General features: G+C 44.6%; 2 protein-coding genes across 2 annotated transcripts in view; one reads left to right on the forward strand and one right to left on the reverse strand.

The window, feature by feature from the left end:
* The window catches only part of ANXA5 (annexin A5), a 32991-nt gene extending 30931 nt beyond the window's left edge, over positions 1-2060 (reverse strand). Inside the window, exons 1-2 of the mRNA XM_084627536.1 lie at positions 1881-2060; positions 1474-1571 (exon numbers count right to left, since the gene is read on the reverse strand). Of these exons, the coding sequence (XP_084483662.1) occupies positions 1474-1482 (9 nt within the window). The 5' untranslated portion in view covers positions 1483-1571; positions 1881-2060. The remainder of the gene's footprint in view (positions 1-1473; positions 1572-1880) is intronic.
* A 2559-nt stretch (positions 2061-4619) lies between these two features.
* LOC311520184 (uncharacterized protein) lies at positions 4620-24834 on the forward strand (the record flags this gene model as incomplete). Its single annotated transcript, XM_084627484.1, has 4 exons — positions 4620-4638; positions 12540-12664; positions 12747-13016; positions 23025-24834. 4 exons carry the CDS (start codon positions 4620-4622, stop codon positions 23115-23117), a joined length of 507 nt encoding a protein of 168 aa, XP_084483610.1. The 3' UTR covers positions 23118-24834.
* Between the last annotated feature and the right edge of the window lie 478 nt (positions 24835-25312).

Here is a 25312-nt window from a genome sequence, read left to right on the forward strand (position 1 = left end):
AAATGCCAGATTGGGTGCTTATCTGCCTCTTTAGATACCTAAGTCTCGCTGTTAATCAGTCTACACTGGGGAAGAGCGATATAGCATTTTCACAGAGGTACCGTTTATTAGAGCATGGCAACATAAAATGTAGTTTTCATTTGAAGTAGACTGAGGAAATTGAATGGCCTCTTATGGCTTTTTAAAAAGGGAAAAAAGAAAAATATGCTAAAGGTAGTTCTGCACAAAGTCAGTGGGGTTTTGTAAAGGTGCAAGAGATCTGTTTCCATGATTAAGCCCTACGTGTGCCTAATTGGACTACATGAGCAGAATCAGCATCTTGGAACCATTCCAAACCCCTAGGAAAACGGGTTTTATAACAAGAGCCTAAGCAATTCAATCCAAACTTTACCAAAAAGGTAAAGTTTAGCAGAAGAGTGTTTAAATGAGTAATGATTTCCCTTAATTTATGTAAATATTGAGGGATGTTAAAAAATGCATATTGAGGCTAAAAGCTACTGCTGTAAGTCTCATTAATATAAGATCAACTTGATGCATAATTAAATAATTCCAGACTACACACTTGGAACATATTCATACATTTGATAACTTGTGTAAACAGTTGGAAGTTATGGAGCAGCAGTTTTAAGTTTATTTTTTTGGCTTGTCAGGCATTGTGGAGTGTTTATGTTTGATGTGATTGTATAAACATATAGGGAGGTTACTGTTATGGTTGTTTTTCAAACAACAATTTGGCCTAAAAATGTTACAGAACTAAACTAAACATTGAAAATGAAAATGACCAATAAGAAAGGCATAAAACTTTCTGGGGAAAAAATGGCTGAAAAAGCATTAGAATAGATTTGCAGTTTACGGATCTATCAGAGAAGTTCAGCATAAAAAGTCTGTGTTGAGAAGCCACACAATTTAAATGGCAGAAGAGAGTAAAGGGGGAAAGAAAAAAAAAAATCAAGAAATTTTTTTCTTCTCTTTACTCCAGTAGAAAAAGGCTACACCCACGCACATCAGAAATATGCACTACAGAAAACTTGGCTAAATGAAAGGAAACTGGAAGGAAAAGTTTGTCTGATGTTTATTTCACAATGGTTATGATGAGTTGTCCAAGTTCTTGTTTCAGCATCTTTGGAGTTTGGTGTGAGTTTATTAGAGATAGGCCAAACGTTTTTAAAAAGGAAAAGAAGGACAGTTTAGAAAGAAAGTTGCCTAGTTTTGGAGAAGTCTAAGAAAGCCCACGTCATTCACTCCCGCACTTTTACTGTGTTCCCACTACACTAAAATGGAGCTGTGATTATTAAACAAGCACCAGCCGGGAAAGAAAAGCTAGAATGGATTTAAAGCAACAGGAACTATCATTGATTTGATCAAATGCCCCTTCAGCGTGGGTTTGCCACGCACACAAGCACTTACCACGGCAATACAGAAGCCTTTTAACCTTAGCAAGCCCGAAATAAGGGGAGCAGCGAAGTGACTCACCTTTGCCATGGCTCCTGAGGATCAGTGGGCAGGAAAGCGAGCGTGCAAGGGCTGCAAGAGAGACTGTGCGCGTCCTGCGTTCCCCCGGGCAGCTCAGCCTAGTGGAGAGACAAGTTATGCGGAGCCCGGGGCCAAGAGGGCAGCAGCCCACTGGAGACCGGCTCCGTTCCAAAGCCGGAGCAAGGTTGCAAGCCAAAAACATGTGAGCTGGGGAGGCTGGTGAAATGAAGCAGGAACCCCGGGCCAACGCCCATCCCTGGACACCCCCATCGCTCCCGTCTTCCCCGCGCGGAAGGGAGGACACGTCAAAGGGCTTCAGGGAGACGGAGGGCAGCCCCGCTGCGGCTGCTCTGCGCCCCTTGGTAACCCCTGATCCCCTGCCTCGGCCGCTCGCCCCGGTTACTCACCGCGGAGGTCCCCGGGTGCGGACACGAGCCTGGCGCGCTGTAGCAGCTACGAGTTACACGGAGCAACGAAGAGCCTCAGCCCCCCCAACGCCGGCCACGCCCGGTGCTCATGTCACATCCCCCGCCCCCGCCGGGCCGAGCTCGGCCTGTGCAGCCCGCTGCTGGGCGGCCAGCGCTGGAATCCCCCGGGCCCAGGGAGCTGGTCTCAGGCCGGCTTCGCCTCGCGCGCTGGGCCAAGGGCCCTGCTGGTCTCTGCGTCCTCTCCCCTCCCCCTCGGCCATGCTGGGCTCCGACAGAGAGCGGGGCCTCGGGAGTAACGCTGGGGTTACTTTGCCCCCTGCACAAATAGTAGCAGCCCTACACAGCTGCCTGGTTTAACTGAGGGTTGAGGCACACAGGGGCAAGATAGGCAGGCTGGCCTGAGCATGTTGGGTGAGATGGGGCCTGGGGTTTAAAAAACAACTAAGCACTATCAAGTCTTCACAGGTTTTTGCTCCTGAATGTCCTTCTTGGAAAGCCAACCACTGGATAGAGCCAGGGTTTCTCAACCACGGATGACAAGGAGATGGGGTCAAGGGGAGCCGTCACTGGCTTGTGGGCCTTGCAGTGAAGAACACTGCCTTAGTGGATCTGGACCCTAAGCCTCATCCCTTTCCTCTGCATCCCACCCTCAGCTAGCTTAGGTAGCCCCTTACTCAGGTTGTTGGCTTCAGTATATCCCCTTCTTGGCACCTAATTCTCCCCATCCAATCTATGGAGACCCGGAGCATGTACCCAATCTTTCCTCCCCACCTTGTCTGGTGTTGGTAATACATAGGGAGTAATCAAAAATAAGTTTTAAAGAGGCTGACTAAAACCCCTTTCCCCTCCGTCCCATGCACAGGTCTTACTGTCTTGATACTTGGCCAGAAAACACTGGGTAGCCCACACTTACATTTCTAATGGGGGAAAAAACAACAGAAATGAAAAATATGTTTTGGGCCTTCTTTATATGTCACAAGGAGGCTCACTCAGGATTGCCTTTAAACGACAGCCTTCCCACGGTCTGGGAGGTTGCAATTAGCAATACTTTTCAGAAAACAGACAACAAATGTACTGCTGTGGAAGGCTCCGCCTTCAAAATAAAGGCCTCAGCCCCAATCCTGCTCCAGCTGAAGTCAATGGCAAAACTCCCATTAATTTCAGCTGAAGCAGGAGCTGGCCCTATCATCATTATGAACAAGACTTAACAAGCCTGCACTGATTTTTAAAATATTATTATGACCTAGCCAGAGCTTAACTTTCTTTACTCCATATATTGTCTGCCCTGCCTGTGCAACACTTTGAAGTTACAAAAAGAAAAGGAGGACTTGTGGCACCTTAGAGACTAACCAATTTATTAGAGCATAAGCTTTCGTGAGCTACAGCTCACTTCCTCAGATGCATATCGTGGAAACTGCAGCAGGCTTTATATATACACAGAGAATATGAAACAATACCTATTCCCACCCCACTGTCCTGCTGGTAATAGCTTATTAAGAGGTTGCCTAGTTTCACTATAGTTTAAGTACCCCATAGATGAGAAAACCTTAGTAGCAATATAGAATTCCCTACTATTTTTCTTCCCCCGTCTCTCTCCCTAGCATGGAAGAACACCCAGAGCATTGTTTGAATGGAAAGAGCTAAAGCCACCTCCCTCCTCCAGCTAATTTAGTTAATGCCTCCACCGAGATCCAGCAAGCTGTTCCATTCAGGTAGATTCCCCCATGCTTGTACAGAGCCTCATTCAAATCAGTGCGGCTCTGTGTTGGCACATGGGTCCGTCAGCACAGAACAGCTTGCACAGTTAGAGCCTATGTTTGTAAAATACTTTGGGATGACACAGATAAATTAAGAATTGAGTACATTTAAGACATTGTTTTGTTTCATAATATTGGTTAAGGCCATCCAACTTGAACAACCAATTTATCCAAGAGTTGGAGCAGAACATCTGTGGACATTAGTGTTTTTCTGTGCAGCTTTTTCCTATCTGGGATGTCCTAAACAAGAGTAAGAACCCTCTAGTAAGCCAAGTACAGAGGAGGGAACTCAGGAAAGATACTCACACAGACTATATGCTATATTGTGTAGTGTCTTCCCTGCCGGGAGCTGAAATCCTGTTTCCTCAATCACATGGGAGTCTAAATCTACTTGCTTTGGGCAGCAAGAACAAGCAGAAATTATAGCATAGGGAGAAATTGGCACCCTGCCCTTTGCCAAGACAATGTATGAATGTGATCTCTTTAAATGAGGGTGGGGGGGGTTGTTTGTTTGTTTTTTTTACTATAGGTACTTCAACACAATTTAAACATGTGTATTTATTTATCTGTGTCAACATGGACAGAACAGTAGAATTGTGGGGGAGGAGAGTCAGTTGTTTTGCCTAGTTCTTCATTTTGCCTAGACACTACATTAACAATCAAAGGAAATAGGATAAAGGAATAGAATCAGAGTCTAATGTGTTGCAATATATTTTAATATTTTGGGGAGAGCTTATTATAAGGATGTTTTCTTACAAACAATGTGTGGGAGGGACTCTGAAACCTATGGTCCTCCTGATACTGTGAAGAGAGACTGTCAGGTTGACCTCTTCACTTCCAGAGCCCCACTTACTTCCACATAGGCCCAAGGATTCTCTTTGTAGGACTGGGGCTTAAAACTACAACGTTTGCTGATTAGAGCATGTATCATGTTAGGTTCTGCAATCTTAATTTTGCAGACATGCAGAGTCTCACTGAAGGTAATGGAGCTTTACGTGGGCACAACGGTGCATCTATATGGATCAGATTCCAGATCAGGGCCTCAAATGGCAGAGTTTTATAGCTTTTGAAATTGTTTCCAAAACATTTCCAAGAGTTCAAGCTGGTTGCTTTTAGACCTCAGGTCTCACAGTACAAAAGTGAAAGACAGTTTCTTTCTTTACATAGGCGATAACAGTACTTTGGAACCAGATTTCCAACTTTATGATGAGGGAAAGCAAGAGAATCAACCTGCAGTTGGATCCAAACTTGGAAAGTTAATAGAGTTTTAAACCAACCAAGTCAGACTGAGGCATGTAAATGCTTATGTAACTGCATACACAAAGATGGCACCAGGCAGAGAGAACCACAACTGCTGGAGCATAGTAAAGTGAAACTCAATCAGATCATATTCATCACTCAGATCCATACAGTAGAATCCCTGTAAAGGGAGAGGATAATTAATTGGACAAGTAGCAAGTGGACTTAATAGTATCCTAAAGTCAGCAATTAGCAAGATGGGTAGAAATCCACTAGTAAAGTCATAATCCCACTTTGCCGTGACATATGCTAAATCAGTAGGTTTACACAAAGGTTTTACTGTCAGCTTTGTTGATGCAAAAAGTGTTCTATAAAGTTAGGCAAATGTGAGAAAATATTCACTCAATTGTAGACCAATTTTTCTGATAAATTATTCAGTGAACATTGTCTGACCAGCTCTAATGCAGTTACACTTCTTTGGAAAGACAAAAACCCACTACCAAGCCAACCAGGAGCCCATGCTCTTTCAGACCTTCTAACTCCAGAGAGCCTCCTCAGGCCCTAGAATTACGATGTAGGTTTTGAATGGTCTGGCCTTCAGATTTTGACTTACTTGAAATAAACATTGTTTAAACCAGGTAATCCTGACATACAGAATTATTCTGACTGGATGACTGACATCTCACTTACGGTCATGTATTTTATATCACCATCTTAATGGGATCTCTTTCAAATCACATTAGAGAAACTTGTCTTCTCCCCAGATTTCCTGTTTGATTCATGGGTTATACACATTTTAATTTTACGGAATATCATGGATGATAAAGTTTTGCTCCACTGATTTAATGTCGCTTGTACTATGTTTAATATGGAAAACTATTTCTTGGTACCCGCTTTAGAAGTTGGAAAGAAGCATGTGAAGTGATAAGAAGAGAAACTGATTTAACTTCAGACTTGAATGTGTTAAATTACATAAAATAAACAAGAAATTCCTCAAATTATCTCAACTGTGGCAGCAGCCACTAAAGGGGCTGTGAGGATGGAAAAAATGTCAAGTGTGCTGAAGAAAAAAAAAAAGGTTCATAAAGACAGCCTCCATGAAGGAGACTATATCCTGCTCCAATAGGGGTCTGAATGCTATAATGTATTATTAATTTATTTGTATTAGCATAGTGCCTAGGAGCCCTAGTCATCGACCATGGCCCCATTGTGCTAGATGCTGTACAAACACAGTACAGAAAGAACTTACAATCTAAGTAATATAGTTTTAGTTTTTCTATTCCTAGCAGCTATGATCTTCAACTGAGTAGTACAGGCCAATTTCTTTGCCAAGCACAAGGCTCAGATGGGGTGGGGAGTGACAGACGTTCTTTAGTACCAGCTAACGCATAATCAATGTTTATAGTAGCAAGCAAATATTTGTATAACTCTGTGGAGAAAGGAGGCTTTCCAAGGATCTCAGGATGTTTGGACTATATTGTGCAACAGATGGGTTAATTCATTTAGCTATTATAGATGTAGTAGCCTCTCTCTTGTACCTTCCCACAGTTGCAGGCTGTGTGCTGACCTGAGTGCAAGAACTGTGTGAGACTCGTACTAAGCTTACCTAACCAAAATGGGCAGCAAAGGGTGGGCTCATGATCACAGGGAGAAATACACATTGTATCCTCATAGGTACTGTCTTCACTAGAAAATTGTCATGTTAAAACATAGCCTTGGAGAGTTGTGTTAATTAACACAACATTAAACATGATTTAGCAGACAGTGTACACATGTGTTTAACATCATGTCAGCTGGTTGTGGTTAAGCATATTGTTCCAGTAAGGTTTGCCCATGAACAGCAGTTGATATGATGGTTCATGTCTACACAGGCTGCTCAGTCATATGTAACACAACTCCTCCAGGCTGATTTCTAATGAGGTCTAATTTTCTAGCAAAGAAATTCCTAAAAGGTGGAAGCAACTCTCCCAGTGCACCAGAGTACCCTGGTGGCTTTGTGCCTTATTGTTGAAATGTGGTGCCTCCAGGAGCTGTTGGAACAGTGCAGTTCTGCACCTTCCCTGACACCAGGCTCTGTGCACAAAGTGCAATCCAACCCAAAGAGAAACTGAACATATACACATGTTAATTATTTAATTATGCAGCACTCAGAGGGTTCAAATCAGGATTGGGGAGGTGTTGTGCTGAACTCCAGATACACAGGAAGGTATAAACCTGGCCCAGGCAAAATAAAAGTCTTGGGTTAGTCTCAAGGTCATTCACTGAAAGAGAAAATTAATCCCCAAATATCTAACCGAATTTGAAGCCAGACAGTATAGTACAGTGGTTGGCAGTTGGTTAGCCAAATTAACCTCAGAAATGCAGATTATATTAGAAACCTCACAGCAGACAGAGGTCCCCTCCACAGGGCAAAGCTTCAAAGGCTGAGTTTTTGCAAAACCAGCAGCAGTACGTTTGATACTCCTCCCCCTAGAGATTTTGTGGGAAACCCACCTAACTTTGGTTGCTCTATCGGTTTATCTGCGTCTGGCACACAGTTTCAAATAGTCCTCTGAAACTTATAACATTTCCCAAGATTTACATTGGTCCCATCTCCCCCCATAGAAGTTACATACAATCCCACATTAATACATACACTTAGCATTTGTAACACTACGAACTCCAAAGCTACTTAAACTGATGTTTTTTCAAGAATGTTGCAGGAAATTCCTGAATCTGTCACAAAATGATGGAATTTCTAATTAATGAATTAACCAACAGGCTGTAGCATATTGGAATCACTTTGAGCAGCAAGAAGATTTCTGCTTATAAATTGAGAGGGAAATAATTAGTTGTATTTTGCTTCATTAACAACAATTCTGACCTAAATTAGCTTTTAGGCTATTGAAATGTAAAGTTTTCAAAGAGTATTTTAAAAAACAGCACAAATTACCACACATGCAAGGTATAAATGCTTAGGGATATCTGTGTGCCTGGGCCAGGACCACTAGGCAAATCTGTGATTATTATATATTCTGAATGTCATGCTGTCTGGAGGAGCTCCCCACTGTGAGTGCCTACTTCAGGACAGACTATCAGAAAACAGGGCAGACACCCCAAGCTGGTGGTGTGTTCTATAATTGGATTTCATCAACCCAGTAACAAATGTGGGCTCTGGATCTCTGTACCAGTCTTACCATGGAGTCACAGACAGTCCCCTTAGACTCTCCAGTCCCTCTTGCCACCTGGACAAACTGGATTTAGTGACAATGATCACTTATACCAAAAATCATATCACATTTAGGTTGCTCTGAGTCCCAAGAGACCAGTCACTTACCCCAGATCAATGGTACCCTAGATCTTTCCCTAGACCCAAAGACAATGCTGATAGCCAGTTCTATAATAAACTAACTAAAGGCTTATTAGCTAAGAAATAGAAATGAGAGTTACGGAGATGTTAAAACAGGTAAAATATGCACAATCTATAATTCCAAATGGTAGTAAAGATGTAGTAATCTGCCAGCTTCTCAAAAGACTCTCGGGGCTACCCAGAGTTACTCTGGGGATCTCCATCTTCTTGTTCAGTTATTCTGCCCTGTTAGAATCCAAACAGTCCAGAGAAGCAGGATTGTTCCTTGAGTCCATACTTCTAGCTTCTGACAGAAGAAAAGCTGACAGGACGACTACCCACGTGGCTTTACCTTTGATGATGGAGAGAGAGGAATGCATGTTGAGTCTTTCACCTCCAATCATCACACACAACGGCCACTTTCTCTGAAATTAGCACTTTTCTGTTAAAGTGCTTCATTTGCGTTCCACAAGGCTTCTTCCTCATTTGATGGGTTATTTAGTTATAGGGGTACATACATGATTGCTACTACCTTCTAATGCAGGGGTGGGCAAGCTTTTTGGCCTGAGGGCCACATTGGGGTTCCGAAACGGTATGGAGGGGAGGTGTAGTGTATTAAATTGCTCCCTGTAAGAATGTGCTAGTTATGGTGTACAGTAACTCCTCACTTAGAGTTGGCCCGGTTAACGTTGTTTCATTGCTGATCAATTAGGGAACATACTCGTTTAAAGTTGTGCAATGCTTCCTTATAATGTAGTTTGATAGCTGCCTGCTTTGTCCACTGCTTGCAGGAAGAGCAGCCTGTTGGAGCTAGCTGGTGGGGGCTTGGAACCAGGGTGGACCAGCAGCCCCCTATCAGCTCCCCGCTCCCCTAAGTTCTCTGTGCAGCAACTGCCCAGCAGGCTATCAATTGCCGGCAGTTCAGCTGTCCCTCCCCCCACTGCCATGTGCTGCTCCTGTCCTCTACCTTGGAGCTGCTCCCCGAGCCTCCTGCTTGCTGAGGGTGGGGGGAGAAGAAGAGGGCTAATGTCAGGGTGTCCCCCTCCCCCTTGCTCTATGGAGATGGGGTAAGCAGGGTGCAGGAGCAAGGGGACACATGACAGGGCTCAGGACGGAGGGAGCTTCCTGGCAGTAGCTGTGGTCTCAGCTGATTAACTTAACTTAACAAAGCAGTGTACTTAAGAGTGGGTCAGCATACTTAAAGGGGAAATACACAGACACAGCATGTGTCTCTGTCTGCCATGTTGTCTCCCCTCCCTCCATTCCTGCTGCCTTGTAGAGTGTGAGGCTACATTAACAATGAGTTAATCTCTTGAGGCTCAGCCAAATGCTAGTTCATCATTTAGCAGTAAGGCATTCCCTGGGAAATATCCCACCCTCTGACTTCACCACCTCAACCAAGCTTCACAATCATCATTCCTGTGTACAGTATTAAATTGTTTGTTTAAAACTTATACTCTGTGGATGGCAAAAAAAAATTTCCGTGGAACCTAACCCCCCCTTATTTACATTAATTCTTATGGGGAAATTGGATTCGCTTAACATTGTTTCGCTTTAAGTCACATTTTTCAGGAACATAACTACAACGTGAAGTGAGGAGTTACTGTACTACTTATGGCTGCCAGTCCTGGTGCTCTGAGTGGCATAGTAAGGGGGTGGGGAGCAGGGGGGGTTGGATAAGGGGCAGGGGGTGCTGGGGGGCAGTCAGGGGAAAGGGAGTGGTTGGATGGGGCAGAGGTTCAGGGGGAGGGTGGGCGGGCGATCAGGGGATGGGGAACGGGGGCGTTGGATAGGTGTGGGAGTCCTGGGTGGCCTGTCAGGGAGCGGGGATGTGGATCGGGGTCAGGGCAGTCAGGGGACAGGGAGCAGGGGGGTTGGATGGGGGTGGGATCCTGGGGGGTGCGGTTAGGGGCAGGGAGTCCCAGGAGGGGGCGGTCAGGGGACAAGGAGAAGGGGGTTGGATGAGTCGGGGGCTTTGAAAGGGGACAGTGAGGGGACAGGAAGTGGGAAGGGGCTGATGTGGCTGGGGGCCAGGCTCTTTGGAGAGGCACATCCCTCCCTACCTGGGTGTAGTGTATTAAAATCGCTCCCCGTAGGAATGTTCTACTGACAGTGTACTACTTACAGATGCCAGTCCTGGTGCTCCGTAAGTAGCACATTCCTACGGGGAGCAATTTAACACAGGCTCTCGCAGCCACATTGCCCGGCAGGAGCTTGCAGCCCTGCCGCCCAGAGCACTGGCAGCATGGCGAGCTGCGGCGGAGGGGCTGGGGGGCTAGCCTCCCCAGCCGGGAGCTCAAGGGTCAGGTAGGACAGTCCCGTGGGCCGGATGTGGCCCGCCGGCAGTTGTTTGCCCACCTCTGTTCTAACGGGATATAGATAAGTGAAAACAGTGCAAGTGACATCCCATTACTTTTCACGAAGTTTAAACACCAAATACACTCTTATACCTTAACAATCACTTTTATCTATATATACACGCTAATACAAATGAATTGGGCTGGGGCTTTGGCACGAGCTGGTCTGCCAGTGTTACACTGAGTAATTCAAGCAAATAATTCTAAAATAGAGCAAATCTCTAAATACTAAGGGCTAGATCTGGAAACACTTCTGGCTGAGCATAGCACTCCCTATAGAGTAGACAAGGCCAGTCACTTCAGTGGAACTACAGCAGCTGGTATTTCAGGGATAGGGCACTAAAGTGTTTCCTGCTGGAGAATTTTGTTGGCTAAATGTAGAACATGGAATATGTTTCGGTCCTGAATTGTCATACACCTTATAGACAGACTTGCTGCGCTTATTCTTACACTGAACAATTTATTATGCACGTGGGGGATTGTGTGCACACAGGTGCTGTTAGCTTGAAAGCCAAGGACCCCATATTGCAGTCTCCAGTGAGGCACAGCATGCATTCATTTAAGTGAATAGGAGTTTTGTTTGAGGGAAGACTTCAGAATAAAGCCCGTCTCCCCATTATCACAAAATAGATTGGTTGTAGTATCTTCAGCTGTAAAGGTTGGGGAAACATTAACATAGTAGACAGTGACCAGAGTTTGAAATAAATGCCTTGCAGGAGTGTTTCCACTAAGCATGTACAATGATTTCAGAGATTGTTGTACATGAGGCCTTGCTGAGATCTGTATACGAGAGAGACAAGGTGGGTGAAGTAATACATTTTACAGGATCTTTTATGGGTGGAGAGGACAAGCTTTCGAGCTGCCCACAGCATAGGCTGAGGAAGAGTTCTGTGAAGCAGAAAAGCTTGTCCTCTCCACCAGCAGAAGTTGGTCCAATAATAAATATCACCTCTCCATTCCTCTCTCTCATATCCTAGGACCAACATGGCTACAACAATGAGAGAGATCTGTATATGCACTTGTCAGCTACAACAAAAAATCATTAGCCTTTCATTTCCTAGACAAAAGAAAATCACACCCAACTGCAGCTGTTTTCAAAGCGGGGTTTCTGTACTATAAAAAATGTTAGTTGTTTTGCCAGGTGATGCTAGTTCCGCTAGAGTCCAACAATACTGCAGAAATATTCTATAACATTCACAACAGCTGAGCAATTTGCTTGTGTCATAATAGAAAAACTAAGGCATACTAAAGGAAGGATTGCTACAACTACTACATATCAAAACTGTGTTGAAAATGGAAAGGGCCTTTTAGCTTAGTTCATGGAGTTGCTACCAAATGATTCCAATATACAGTCTTTCCTAGGCTGTTCTGTGCAGTGAAGAATTGACAGGATTTCCTGGGTTGCAGCATGTTATAGTCCTCCAAAAATTCCTGCTGTGATATAGTAAAAGAGATATATGTTGCAAGTCCTGTTATACAGGCTGCAAAGTGCAATAGATTTGACTAAAAGTCTCTCTGGGTAGCAGTGAAATATCATGGGGCGAACATCTCCAAAGGGTCTTTAGGGATACGGTGCTCATTATATGATAAACCAGTACTCAGAGGTGGGGAAAGGCTCTTCTCAAATTTCCATTAATATTAGCGATGGGAACTCCGGAGATCTGGGTTCTATCCCCAGTTCTACCAAACATTCCCTGTGTGATGAGAAAGATCTCACTTAATTTCTCAGGGCATCAGTTTCCTCATCTATAAAATGAAGAAGTTTACCTCACCAGGCAGCTGTTAGCCTAAATAAATGAAGGCTTGCTGTGTGTGTGTTTGCTGGGAGGGCAATGTGAGAGCCTGAGCGAGTGTCTGATTGGCTGGTAGCCTGCAGGGGGCGGGCACTGGGGCGGTCTGTTTGTTTCAGGGGAGCCTGGCTGTTTAAAAATAGCCAGAGCTTTGCGAACCAGCTGAGCGGCGGCGAACCAGCAGAGCAGCGGGGGACAGCAGAGCAGCACACAGCAGGAGTTTGCCTGGGAGTTCACCTGGAGTGAGCCCAGTGAGGCTTACATCTTGCCAACTTCTCTGAGGAAGCTCATAGTAAGAAGGTGGTATGGAAGGGGAGGGGGAGTCAGCTATTGTGACCAGCACTGGATGTGCCATGTTTGTCTTTCTTCCACAGGACAGAAGCAACTTTGTGTGTACAAAGTGCAAGCTGGTCTCCATACTGGAAGAGAAGATTGAAGGTCTGGAGCAACAGATAACGACCGTGCGTTGCATACGGGAAACGGAGGATTTTCTGGACAAAAGTCAGGATGTGCTTCTACGGGCACAAAGCTCTAAAGATTTAGAGCAGGTTGCACAGCGGAGCCAAGAGGCCAGTGAAGAAGCTTGGCAACATGTGACCTCCAGAAGAAGGGGGAATGTCCGGGTTCCAGTAACGCAGACACAGGTAACTAACCGCTTTCATGTTCTCTCCACAGGTACCATTGCGGAGAGTGGACCAGATGATATGTCTGGCGGGAGAAAGCAGAAGGAGACTCTGCTGGTTGGAAGGCATGAGATGCGCTGTCCTGAGAGGGGGGGTTCCACGACCACCACTCCCAAGAGAAGGAGGCAGGTGGTGGTGGTCGGGGACTCTCTACTCTGGGGGACTGAGTCATCTGCCGCCCTGACCGGGAAAACCGAGAAGTCTGCTGCTTGCCGGGGGCTAAGATTCGCGATGTGACGGAGAATCTGCCGAGACTCATCAAGCCCTCGGATCGCTACCCCTTCCTGCTTCTCCACATGGGCACCAATGATACTGCCAAGAATGACCTTGAGCGGATCACTGTGGACTACGTGGCTCTGGGAAGAAGGATAAAGGAGTTTGAGGCGCAAGTGGTGTTCTCGTCCATCCTCCCCGTGGAAGGAAAAGGCCTGGGTAGGGACCGTCGAATAGTGGAAGTCAACAAATGGCTACACAGGTGGTGTCGGAGAGAAGGCTTTGGATTCTTTGACCATGGGATGGTGTTCCATGAAGGAGGAGTGCTGAGCAGAGACGGGCTCCACCTTACGAAGAGAGGGAAGAGCATCTTTGCGAGCAGGCTGGCTAACCTAGTGAGGAGGGCTTTAAACTAGGTTCACCGGGGGAAGGAGACCAAAGCCCTGAGGTAAGTGGGAAAGTGGGATACCGGGAGGAAGCACAGGCAGGAATGTCTGTGAGGGGAGGGCTCCTGCCTCATACTAAGAATGAGGGGCGATCAGCAGGTTATCTCAAGTGGTTATATACGAATGCACAAAGCCTTGGAAACAAGCAGGGAGAACTGGAGGTCCTGGTGATGTCAAGGAATTATGACGTGATTGGAATAACAGAGACTTGGTGGGATAACTCACATGACTGGAGTACTGTCATGGATGGTTATAAACTGTTCAGGAAGGACAGGCAGGGCAGAAAAGGTGGGGGAGTAGCACTGTATGTAAGGAAGCAGTATGACTGCTCAGAGCTCCGGTACGAAACTGCAGAAAAACCTGAGTGTCTCTGGATTAAGTTTAGAAGTGTGAGCAACAAGAGTGATGTAGTGGTGGGAGTCTGCTATAGACCACCGGACCAGGGGGATGAGGTGGATGAGGCTTTCTTTCGGTAGCTCGCGGAAGCTACTAGATCGCATGCCCTGGTTCTCATGGGTGACTTTAATTTTCCTGATATCTGCTGGGAGAGCAATACAGCGGTGCATAGACAATCCAGGAAGTTTTTGGAAGGCATAGGGGACAATTTCCTGGTGCAAGTGCTAGAGGAGCCAACTAGGGGGGGGAGCTTTTCTTGACCTGCTGCTCACAAACCGGGAAGAATTAGTAGGGGAAGCAAAAGTGGATGGGAATCTGGGAGGCAGTGACCATGAGTTGGTTGAGTTCAGGATCCTGACACAGGGAAGAAAGGTAAGCAGCAGGATACGGACCCTGGACTTCAGGAAAGCAGACTTCGACTCCGTCAGGGAACGGATGGGTAGGATCCCCTGGGGGACTAACATGAAGGGGAAAGGAGTCCAGGAGAGCTGGCTGTATTTCAAGGAATCCCTGTTGAGGTTACAGGGACAAACCATCCCGATGTGTCGAAAGAATAGTAAATATGGTAGGCGACCAGCTTGGCTTAACGGTGAAATCCTAGCAGATCTTAAGCATAAAAAAGAAGCTTACAAGAAGTGGAAGGTTGGACATATGACCAGGAAAGAGTATAAAAATATTCCTCGGGCATGTAGGAATGAAATCAGGAGGGCCAAATCGCACCTGGAGCTGCAGCTAGCGAGAGATGTTAAGAGTAACAAGAAGGGTTTCTTCAGGTATGTTGGCAACAAGAAGAAAGCCAAGGAAAGTGTGGGCCCCTTAATGAATGAGGGAGGCAACCTAGCGACAGAGGATGTGGAAAAAGCTAATGTACTCAATGCTTTTTTTGCCTCTGTCTTCACGAACAAGGTCAGCTCCCAGACTGCTGCGCTGGGCATCACAACATGGGGAATAGATGGCCAGCCCTCTGTGGAGAAAGAGGTGGTTAGGGACTATTTAGAAAAGCTGGACGTGCACAAGTCCATGGGGCCGGACGAGTTGCATCCGAGAGTGCTAAAGGAACTGGCGGCTGTGATTGCAGAGCCATTGGCCATTATCTTTGAAAACTCGTGGCGAACGGGGGAAGTCCCAGATGACTGGAAAAAGGCTAATGTAGTGCCAATCTTTAAAAAAGGGAAGAAGGAGGATCCTGGGAACTACAGGCCAGTGAGCCTCACTTCAGAAAGTGAGCCTCACCCCGGAAAAATCATGGAGCAGGTCCTCAAAGAATCAATCCTGAAGCACTTACATGAGAGGAAAGTGATCAGGAACAGTCATCATGGATTCACCAAGGGAAGGTCATGCCTGACTAATCTAATCGCCTTCTATGATGAGATTACTGGTTCTGTGGATGAAGGGAAAGCAGTGGATGTATTGTATCTTGACTTTAGCAAAACTTTTGACACGGTTTCCCACAGTATTCTTGTCAGCAAGTTAAAGAAGTATGGGCTGGATGAATGCACTATAAGGTGGGTAGAAAGTTGGCTAGATTGTCGGGCTCAACGGGTAGTGATCAATGGCTCCATGTCTAGTTGGCAGCCGGTGTCAAGTGGAGTGCCCCAGGGGTCGGTCCTGGGGCCGGTTTTGTTCAATATCTTCATAAATGATCTGGAGGATGGTGTGGATTGCACTCTCAGCAAATTTGCGGATGATACTAAACTAGGAGGAGTGGTAGATACGCTGGAGGGCAGGGATAGGATACAGAGGGACCTAGACAAATTGGAGGATTGGGCCAAAAGAAATCTGATGAGGTTCAATAAGGATAAGTGCAGGGTTCCTGCACTTAGGACGGAAGAACCCAATGCACAGCTACAGACTAGGGACCGAATGGCTAGACAGCAGTTCTGCGGAAAAGGACCTAGGGGTGACAGTGGACGAGAAGCTGGATATGAGTCAGCAGTGTGCCCTTGTTGCCAAGAAGGCCAATGGCATTTTGGGACGTATAAGTAGGGGCATAGCGAGCAGATCGAGGGACGTGATCGTCCCCCTCTATTCGACATTGGTGAGGCCTCATCTGGAGTACTGTGTCCAGTTTTGGGCCCCACACTACAAGAAGGATATGGATAAATTGGAGAGAGTCCAGCGAAGGGCAACAAAAATGATTAGGGGTCTGGAACACACGACTTATGAGGAGAGGCTGAGGGAACTGGGATTGTTTAGTCTGCAGAAGAGAAGAATGAGGGGGGATTTGATAGCTGCTTTCAACTACCTGAGAGGTAGTTCCAGAGAGGATGGTTCTAGACTATTCTCAGTGGTGGAAGAGGACAGGACAAGGAGTAATGGTCTCAAGTTGCAGTGGGGGAGGTTTAGGTTGGATATTAGGAAAAACTTTTTCACTAGGAGTGTGGTGAAACACTGGAATGCGTTGCCTAGGGAGGTGGTGGAATCTCCTTCCTTAGAAGTTTTTAAGGTCAGGCTTGACAAAGCCTTGGCTGGGATGATTTAATTGGGGATGGGTCCTGCTTTTGAGCAGGGGGTTGGACTAGATGAGCTCCTGAGGTCCCTTCCAACCCTGATATTCTATGATTCTATGATTCTTACAAAGTGCTTTGAGAGCCTCAAATGAAAAGTACTATGCAAGTGCAAAGAAATTATCTCAGTAGTATATAGAAAAGGTTAGAAAAGCCACTGCATTACTGGCAGGATCCAAAAGGCTCTGTTTACCGTAACAGACAGACAGCTGATGAAATTATTTCTGTGCCACATGTACTAACACTGGAAGTCTAATGAAGCCCAGGTTAAGTATGTCAGCGAATAATAGGACGGGTTTTGTTACTTTGATTATTGTTTTAAGGCTTTGGAAATTAGAGAAATCGGTTTGGATCCCAGGAGTGACTACTTCCCATAAGTGATTCATAACTTTTAAACACTGTCCATTGCAGAGAGATGTTACTGGTAGATACTTGACCTCTCTTGAGACTCAGTATTGTAAAAGAATGTTAATGGAAACAAAAAGTGTGATTCACGCTAACATTACAACATTTGACGCTGGACTTAGAGCTGGTCTACACTACAAACACGGCATCGGTACAGCTGCACCAATGCAGCTGAGCTGCAGCACGTCAACACTTGGATGAAGATGCTCTAAGCTGACAGGAAAGCTCTCTCCCGTTGGCTTAGTTACACCACCTCTGTGAGAGGCAGGATCTATGTCAGTGGGAGAAGCTCTCCTGCCGACATAGCACTGTCAACATGGGGGAGGCTAAGGTCAGTCTAACTAGGTTGCTCAGGGGTGTGGATTTTTCACATCTCTAGGCGACATAGTTATACCAAAGTAAGTGTGTCGTGTAGACCTGGCCTCAGTCTCATTGGGAAAATATTCATGTTTGTCACCAGAGGAGATGGAGGCATCTCCTTCACATGCTGTAACTTTTCATTATGGGCCTATCCACGTACAGAGTGAAATGTTCCATTGCAGGGCCTTTGTGAGCATAATTTTATGAATCCAGTTCAAGCTTTCTGCCCAAACAGTTAAGAATTTGGGCCAGATTCTGGCCCTGGCTTTAGCCCCTATATGTTGATTTCAAATCTAGGCCTTTAGCTATAGTCTATGGAACTGAAAAGAGAAATGAAAAACTATTTTTAATACTCTAGAATGAGTTTCCTCTTGACAGAGTAGGAGTTTAAGACAAGTGTGTGATTATTAATTAGGTCAAGAGCACTTAAGAACTAACAGTCTGCAACTCAAAGTGGGTTAGCTTGGAAATAAATATAGCTTAAAATATGCTCAATATGTATATGATAGACGATACTAAAAAGAATGTTCAAGAAACATGAAGGGACACCATGCTAACCAAGCAGCAAGAGATTGCAGGAGGCCAGAATTTGATTTCTGGACAGAGCTTAATGCACCCAAGGGAAAATAGCAGTTACCCCCCTCAAGACTAGTGAGGCAGCATGATCCATTATACAGGGTACAGGACAAGGAGTCCGAAAATTGGGTTTTAGTTCTGGCTGTGTTCTTGACTCACCTTTTGTCTTTAGATAAGCCACACTATCCTCTGTGCTTCAGTTCCCCTCTCTGTAAAAATGAGACCAGGATAGCTTTGTAAAGTGCTTTGAAATATAAAGATTTTAAGTGCTCCATTATTTATTAGGGAAGCAGTACAGCATGCTCCAGGCCAGACGGGGAGAGTCTGTGACTTATTTCACTCAAAAGCAGCCTCTCTGGCCAACTAAAGAATTCTAAGAGTTTTCAGAGGACACATGCACAGGGTATTTGTGAAGTGTTTGAGCACTTTGTAAAAGGTAGAAAATGAATGGCAACTCCAAAAGCTCACAACACAATTTAAATGCCATCTATGCTTGGCTTTGTGAATCTACAAGTTGGATAAAATACAAGACAATTAAAATATTTGCTTACCTTCTTCCTGAAGCTAATTAGAGTGTCATAACCCTTTCTAGGACACACAGACTGCTTCTAAACAGGGAACTGGTTATTGAAGTGGCAGAGTACAGATTTGCAGACTAACCACACAAGACGAAGCAGGCAACATTCATCCATCTCCGTAACCAGAGACGATGTTAGAATTAATGAGCCCAGACTTTCTCCATGGGCAGTCACCCCCTCCCGCTGCGTCAGCACAGACAGACACCCACAGAGCAGGTGTCAGTAAGAGAGCGGGAATGGGCAACACATCGATAATAATAACCATTTATAAAATGTTTCCTCCCCATCCTGATGCTAACAACACTCTTTAAACAATTTAAGAGCAATTGCAGGCCTGGTCTACACTAGGAGGATACGTTGGTTTAACTACATCGTTTAGCAGTATGAAGAATCCGCAACCCCTGAGCTATGTAGTTAAGCTGACTTAAGTCCTTGTGTAGACAGCACTAAGCCAACGAAAGAATTCTTCTGAGAACCTAGCTACCGCCTCTCAGGGAGATTGATTAACCGCACCACTGGGAGAGTGTCTCCTGTCAGCATAGGTAGTGTCGACACTGAGGCACTACACAGTGGCACACCTGTAGCGTTTTAAGTGTACATAAGCCCTAAATCACACTGGGCTGAAACCCATGAGGTGCTGAGTAAATCACTATCAAATATAAGTGATGTGAGTGCAAAGAAATGTCACTCTATTGGTAAGTCTCTTAATACCCCTGATGAAAGAACAGCAGAAAAATGAGCATTCATTGCTACTTGCTGTAGATGTATCTCAATTTAAGTATGACAGATCAGAAAGAAGCAAATACAAAGCTACCACAGGGAAAAAAACAACAACTGAATTTAGTGGAACTATGCCAGTTTATACCACCTAAGGATGTGGTCCATATATTTTTATTCTAACAGCCTATAAAAAGAAATTATAAGAGGAATTATGAGGCCTCCATTGGAGTAGGAGTTTAAGGCTCCTTTATCCATCCAAAGTACATATTAGTCCCCCTTTATTGTAGTAGTATCATGTTAATTCTCACCACGCCCCTTTGAAGTAGGGAAGTGCTATTATCCTCCTTTTACAGATGGAGAACTGAGACAAAGAGGCTAAGAGGCTTGCATAAAGTAGCAGGGAACTGAATCCAGATCTCCCAAGTCCCAGGCTAGCACCCTGACCACTAGATCAACCTTTCACCTTGTCTGCTGCTGAAGGGGCCTGAGTGTAACTGGCCTGTGATTTACACCCTGCTTTGCAATCATTAGTTCTCGGAATATGTTAAAATAAGAAGCACTCTTGCCTCTACAATCCTGTTGCATACTCTTCAAGTTCTAGGGCCTGCCCTCACTCACACTGCCTGTGCACTGACTTCAGTGGGGTTACTCCAGGTTTACACCATGGTAAATGAGAGCACACGCAGGCCCATAAGAGTACAAGTGAGCATAGTGGTGCTTAATAATGAGCAAATAAGTTTGGAAGTAATACCAGAGAAACGTTAGCACATTATTTGTAACAATTAGATGTACTTAATCAACTGGTAAATCTCACTAACTTTGAGAAGTCAGCTGTAGTAAGTAGAAAGGACCATCTCTGTTCTGTGAAGCACCTAGCACACTTCTAGGCATTGCTGAAATAAATATACAGAACTAGATTCTGCTACTGTTTCATAGGGCATGCCTGCCCTGTAGCACCCCTGCTGGCTAGGCATAGCTCTACAGGCACTCCCTGCCTCTGTTTCCTTCCTTCAGCATCCCCAGTAAAACAAGTCACAAACAATCTTAATCCTTTCCAGGGTAGGGAAAGGGCAACTAAAAAGTCACAACAAAAAAGGTTCTTCCACTCGTTAGGGGCTTCTCCTCAGCCCACACATCCCCTTTCTGTGCTACCTTTGAGAGTCTTTTTGGCTCTAGGGTAGAACACTCAGGCAGCCCCCAGCTGGTTCCACTGGAGTACCATCCTCAGCCCCTGATGGGCTCTGTTGCCTGCATCCTTCCATGTGCTGGTATAGAGAGGCTGGTTCCCCTATAGTACCCAGCCACCTATAAAACCTGACTGAGGACCTTCCTCAGAAGCCTGCCTACACTCTGTGATGCCACACCCCAGCGTGAGCACTCGCAGACCTTTGTATGAGGCCCAGGTGTCCATTAAGTTGTCACCTGACCCTCTTAGCCCCATGGCCTCCGGCTGGTAAGCAGCTAATTAATAATGACACAGGTGGATCCCACTTCATCTCCTCTTAAAAGAGCCAGTCACTCTTTACACACCGAGTAATATCTTATTCCACAAATCGTCTCTTTGAATTCAAGGGGACTGTGTGAGAAGTAAGGTGCTACTCATCATAAGGGTAGCAGAATCTGGTTCAAAATGAAGATGACTCCAGCAAAGATATCATAAAAACAAACTAAGGTCACCATCCTTCTAAGTGCTGCATGTCACTGAAGACAATGGAAACAAGGTTCTCAGCAGTGGGTCTCAAAGAACACCCTGTATAGTGCACCAGATGCTCTCAGAATCTAAAATGGTTGTGTTGATCAAATTAAATTGCGTGGTTGTACCCCATAATTTTATCTAGTGCGACATTACTGTACCTAGGTTTAGAAAGGTTTCAGAGTTACAGCCCTGTTAGTCTGTATTCGCAAAAAGAAAAGGAGTACTTGTGGCACCTTAGAGACTAACCAATTTATTAGAGCATAAGCTTTCGTGAGCTACAGCTCACTTCCTCAGATGCATACTGTGGCAAGTGTGGAAGATCTTTTTATATACACACAAAGCATGAAAAAATACCTCCTCCCACCCCACTCTCCTGCTGGCAATAGCTTATCTAAAGTGATCACTCTCCTTACAATGTGTATGATAATCAAGTTGGGCCATTTCCAGCACAAATCCAGGTTTTCTCACCCCCCCCACACACACAAACCCACTCTCCTGCTGGCAATAGCTTATCCAAAATGACCACTCTCCTCACAATGTGTATGATAATCAAGGTCGGCCATCCCCAGCACAAATCCAGGGTTCAACAAGAACATCTGTGGGGGGGGGGGGGGTAGGAAAAAACAAGGGGAAATAGGTTACCTTGCATAAAGGTTTCCCCTTGTTTTTTCCTACCCCCCCCCCCACAGATGTTCTTGTTGAACCCTGGATTTGTGCTGGGGATGGCCCACCTTGATTATCATACACATTGTGAGGAGAGTGGTCACTTTGGATAAGCTATTGCCAGCAGGAGAGTGGGTTTGTGTGTGGGGGGGGGGGGTGAGAAAACCTGGATTTGTGCTGGAAATGGCCCAACTTGATTATCATACACATTGTCAGGAGAGTGATCACTTTAGATGGGAAATTGCCAGCAGGAGAGTGGGTGGGGGAGGTATTTTTTCATGCTTTGTGTGTATATAAAAAGATCTTCTACACTTTCCACAGTATGCATCCGATGAAGTGAGCTGTAGCGCACGAAAGCTCATGCTCTAATAAATGGGTTCGTCTCTAAGGTGCCACAAGTAGTCCTAGGTTTAGAAAGATTACACTGCAGGCTGTGGAAAAAATAATGATGGAGGCCGGGTGAATCAGCAACTTTGGACTTTGCATCCGGGCCACAGGAAATGACTGCAAGTTCATTCCACTTGTAGAAAATGCCTAGCTTACTAACTCCTTGATTTTAAGTTACTTGTAAAAGACCATGTTAAATTTGACCTATTTTACTTAGGCTACTAAAGTGCCCAGATCTCAGTATAAATCTGTTTTCTATCATATGTAAATATTCACACCACTGAGCCACTGCATTCAAAGGAAAAACTAGAAAGGTTGAGCACTTGAACCACATCTTAGAGAGGCGGTAGGTTCCTGGAGTTTGGTGACAGCTAGTTTGCATCTGACCACAGGAGGAAGTGAAAAAGCCCAGGAACTCACAGAGATCTTACAGCTACATTTTTCTCTGTCTGCATCAGGCAATATTCTGCACAGCCATTAGGAATAGGAAACACTCCTTCCTGCCTCAGATACAATATGTCCCACACAGTGCCCTATGCAGAATTTATTAGCCCTGTTTGGAATGATGGTGTGCATAGAACAACCATACAGAGAGCTCCTGTACATTATGTAGTGGTTTCTGCACCAGCCAGATTAGTGCAAGTGAATTCCAGTGAGGGTGGACAAAAGAGGCTTATTTGGATCCAGAGGCCAAGAAATCCTTATAACATGTGCACCTGCTGTTCTAGACTCTCAATCAACCCCTGTTTAATTCTTGTTCAGGTTCTCAAAGCCCGTTTTCACAGGCTTTCACAGGCCCGTTTTCACAGGCTTTATGCAAAGAGTAGTGCATTTCATCCTATCTAATGTAGATCGAAATAATGTGAGGAAATCAGATCCTGTCATGTATTGCAATAAATTTATGTTTTATTATTGATATATTCTTCTGAGTTATACATACTTGATTCGTTTTTTCCTTCTTATGTATATATATTATAAAAATAGTGTATGTTGTATAATTTGTTTGTTTTTTTTAAGTTCAGATAACTGAGATAAGGGGCAGGATGAAATGTAACCAACTGAGTGGAGCACAGAAACGTAAACTGGTGGAAGAAACAAAAGAAACAAAAAAGTGAAAGTTTCCAAAATCTTCCAAAGCTGACATCGTTTTTCAAAGCGAATCCATCAGAAGCAACATCTTCTCTCAGTAGCACAGACATCGTTCCAAAACCTGTAGGTGTTTCAGAGACTGACGCTTCTTCTATTGGTGAAACAAACACCATTCCAGAACATGTGGATGTGTCAGAGACTGTAACTGATCATGCTGTAAATAATAGGAGAAAAGATCCTGGTATGTGAGTTGATTTCAATACCGCTGATGTAGGTTACTGGATAGATTGTGGACCAAATGGCTGTCAACACCACACTGGGCCATTTGAGAAATCACGTTGGACTTTTACCTATGGCAAACAAGCAAGATATTGTCCACAAAGAATATTTTTCGGCATGAAAGCTAATGGTGAGAAATACACTCGAGAATGGCTACTGTATTCACAGTACATCAACAGGGTCTGTGTACTGTTTTGTTTGCAAACTTTTTGCATATAAACCTTCAACATCCCGGTTTGTTGCAGATGGATTTAGTCACTGGGGAAATACTGTTTTAATTGAACAACATGAAAATAGCACTACTCACAGAGATTCAATGTTGACATATTTAAATCGAAGACAGGGCTTTGGATTGACACAAAAATTGGAAGAACAAATTAAAGGGGAGCGTGAATACTGGCAACATGTCTTGCAGCGTGTTATAGCTGTTATTCAAACATTAGCTGAACGTGGTCTGCCTTTCCGGGGATCAAATGGCACATTTGGATCATTGCAGAATGGAAATTTCTTGGGATTGTTGGATCTTGTGGCTCAGTTTGACCCATTTTTAGCAGGCCATATCTCAAAATATGGGAATGCTGGCAAAGGTAACCCATCATACTTATCCAAGGCAATATGTGATGAACTCATTAGTCTAATGAGTGACAACATTCGTTCAGCTATTGTGGATGAAATAACTACTGCTGGGTACTTCAGTTTATCTGTCGACTCTACACCTGATCTTTCAGATATTGATCAATTGAGTACTAAGATATGTGTCTCCCACAGATGGAAAACCAGTTGAACGATTTATAACATTCCTCAATTTGAAAAGCCACACTGATGAAGAAATGGCAAATCAAGTACTACAAAGAAGCCCAGTCCTGCAAGTGAATCAGGAAAAACCAAACAAATGATAGCAGTGCAAAAGAAACAGCATTGAATCCTAGAGACAAATTTCACATACCTACTTACTACGCTATAATTGATACACTTGAAGCTCATATGAAGAGGAGAGGTGGAGTGTACAAAGAAGTATCAAGTAGATTTTCTTTTCTAAACGATATGGACTTATCTGACGAACAATATTCACAAGGTTCCCAAAAGCTAGTTGACTCATATCCTGTTGACTTGAACATGAATCTCTGTGGAGAAGTACGGCAGTTCCACTGTTATATGCGTGCAAAGTTTAATGAAACAGGAAAAAGGAAATTCAGTCACATTGATCTTCATGACACAATATTGAAAGACGGAATACAATGTGTATTTTCAAATGTAGAGATCGCACTACGTATTTTTTTAACATTGATGATTACTAACTGCTCCACAGAATGCTCTTTTTCTCAGCTGAAAAGAATAAAAAACCCTCAGAGAACAACAGTGTGTCAGGACAGATTTGATTCACTTTCCCTATTGTGTATGGAAGTGGACATGCTTCATCAAGTCAGCTTTGATGAACTTATCCAGAATTTTGCAATCAGAAAATCTAGAAAGAAGCTATTTTAATTTCAGTATACATGTAAGTTTTGTGTCATTTTGAAAAATAAAATTTTATTTCACGGGATAGTATTGTTTTTATTTTGAATTACATATGGGGAGGCACCATAATCTTTTCACTGCCTAGGGCCTCTAAAGGTCTTAATCCGGCCCTGTGTGTATGTGGGGGGAGAGAGAGTTGGTTTTGGGGGTGGTGAGAGTGTGTCAGCATGCTGTCTTGTAAGTTCAGACTGCAACAGACCCTGGTCCCTCCCACCTCTCTCTCACACACTCACAGCAAGCAGCATTCCACAGTAATGGCTGCTTTGTCCCAGAGCAGATAAGCATGCTGGCTGTCAGAAACGGAGCTTTGAAAGGGGATATCTGCATGCCTGCAGCCAAGTTCGAAACAATGACAAGAGTGGTCACTTGGTTTAAGGGGATTATGGGACACTTCCGGACGCTGATCACAGCACAGTAATACAAC

Source organism: Lepidochelys olivacea, assembly GCF_965140295.1.
Source record: "Lepidochelys olivacea isolate rLepOli2 genome assembly, chromosome: 4".
In the NCBI taxonomy this organism is placed as follows: domain Eukaryota; kingdom Metazoa; phylum Chordata; order Testudines; family Cheloniidae; genus Lepidochelys; species Lepidochelys olivacea.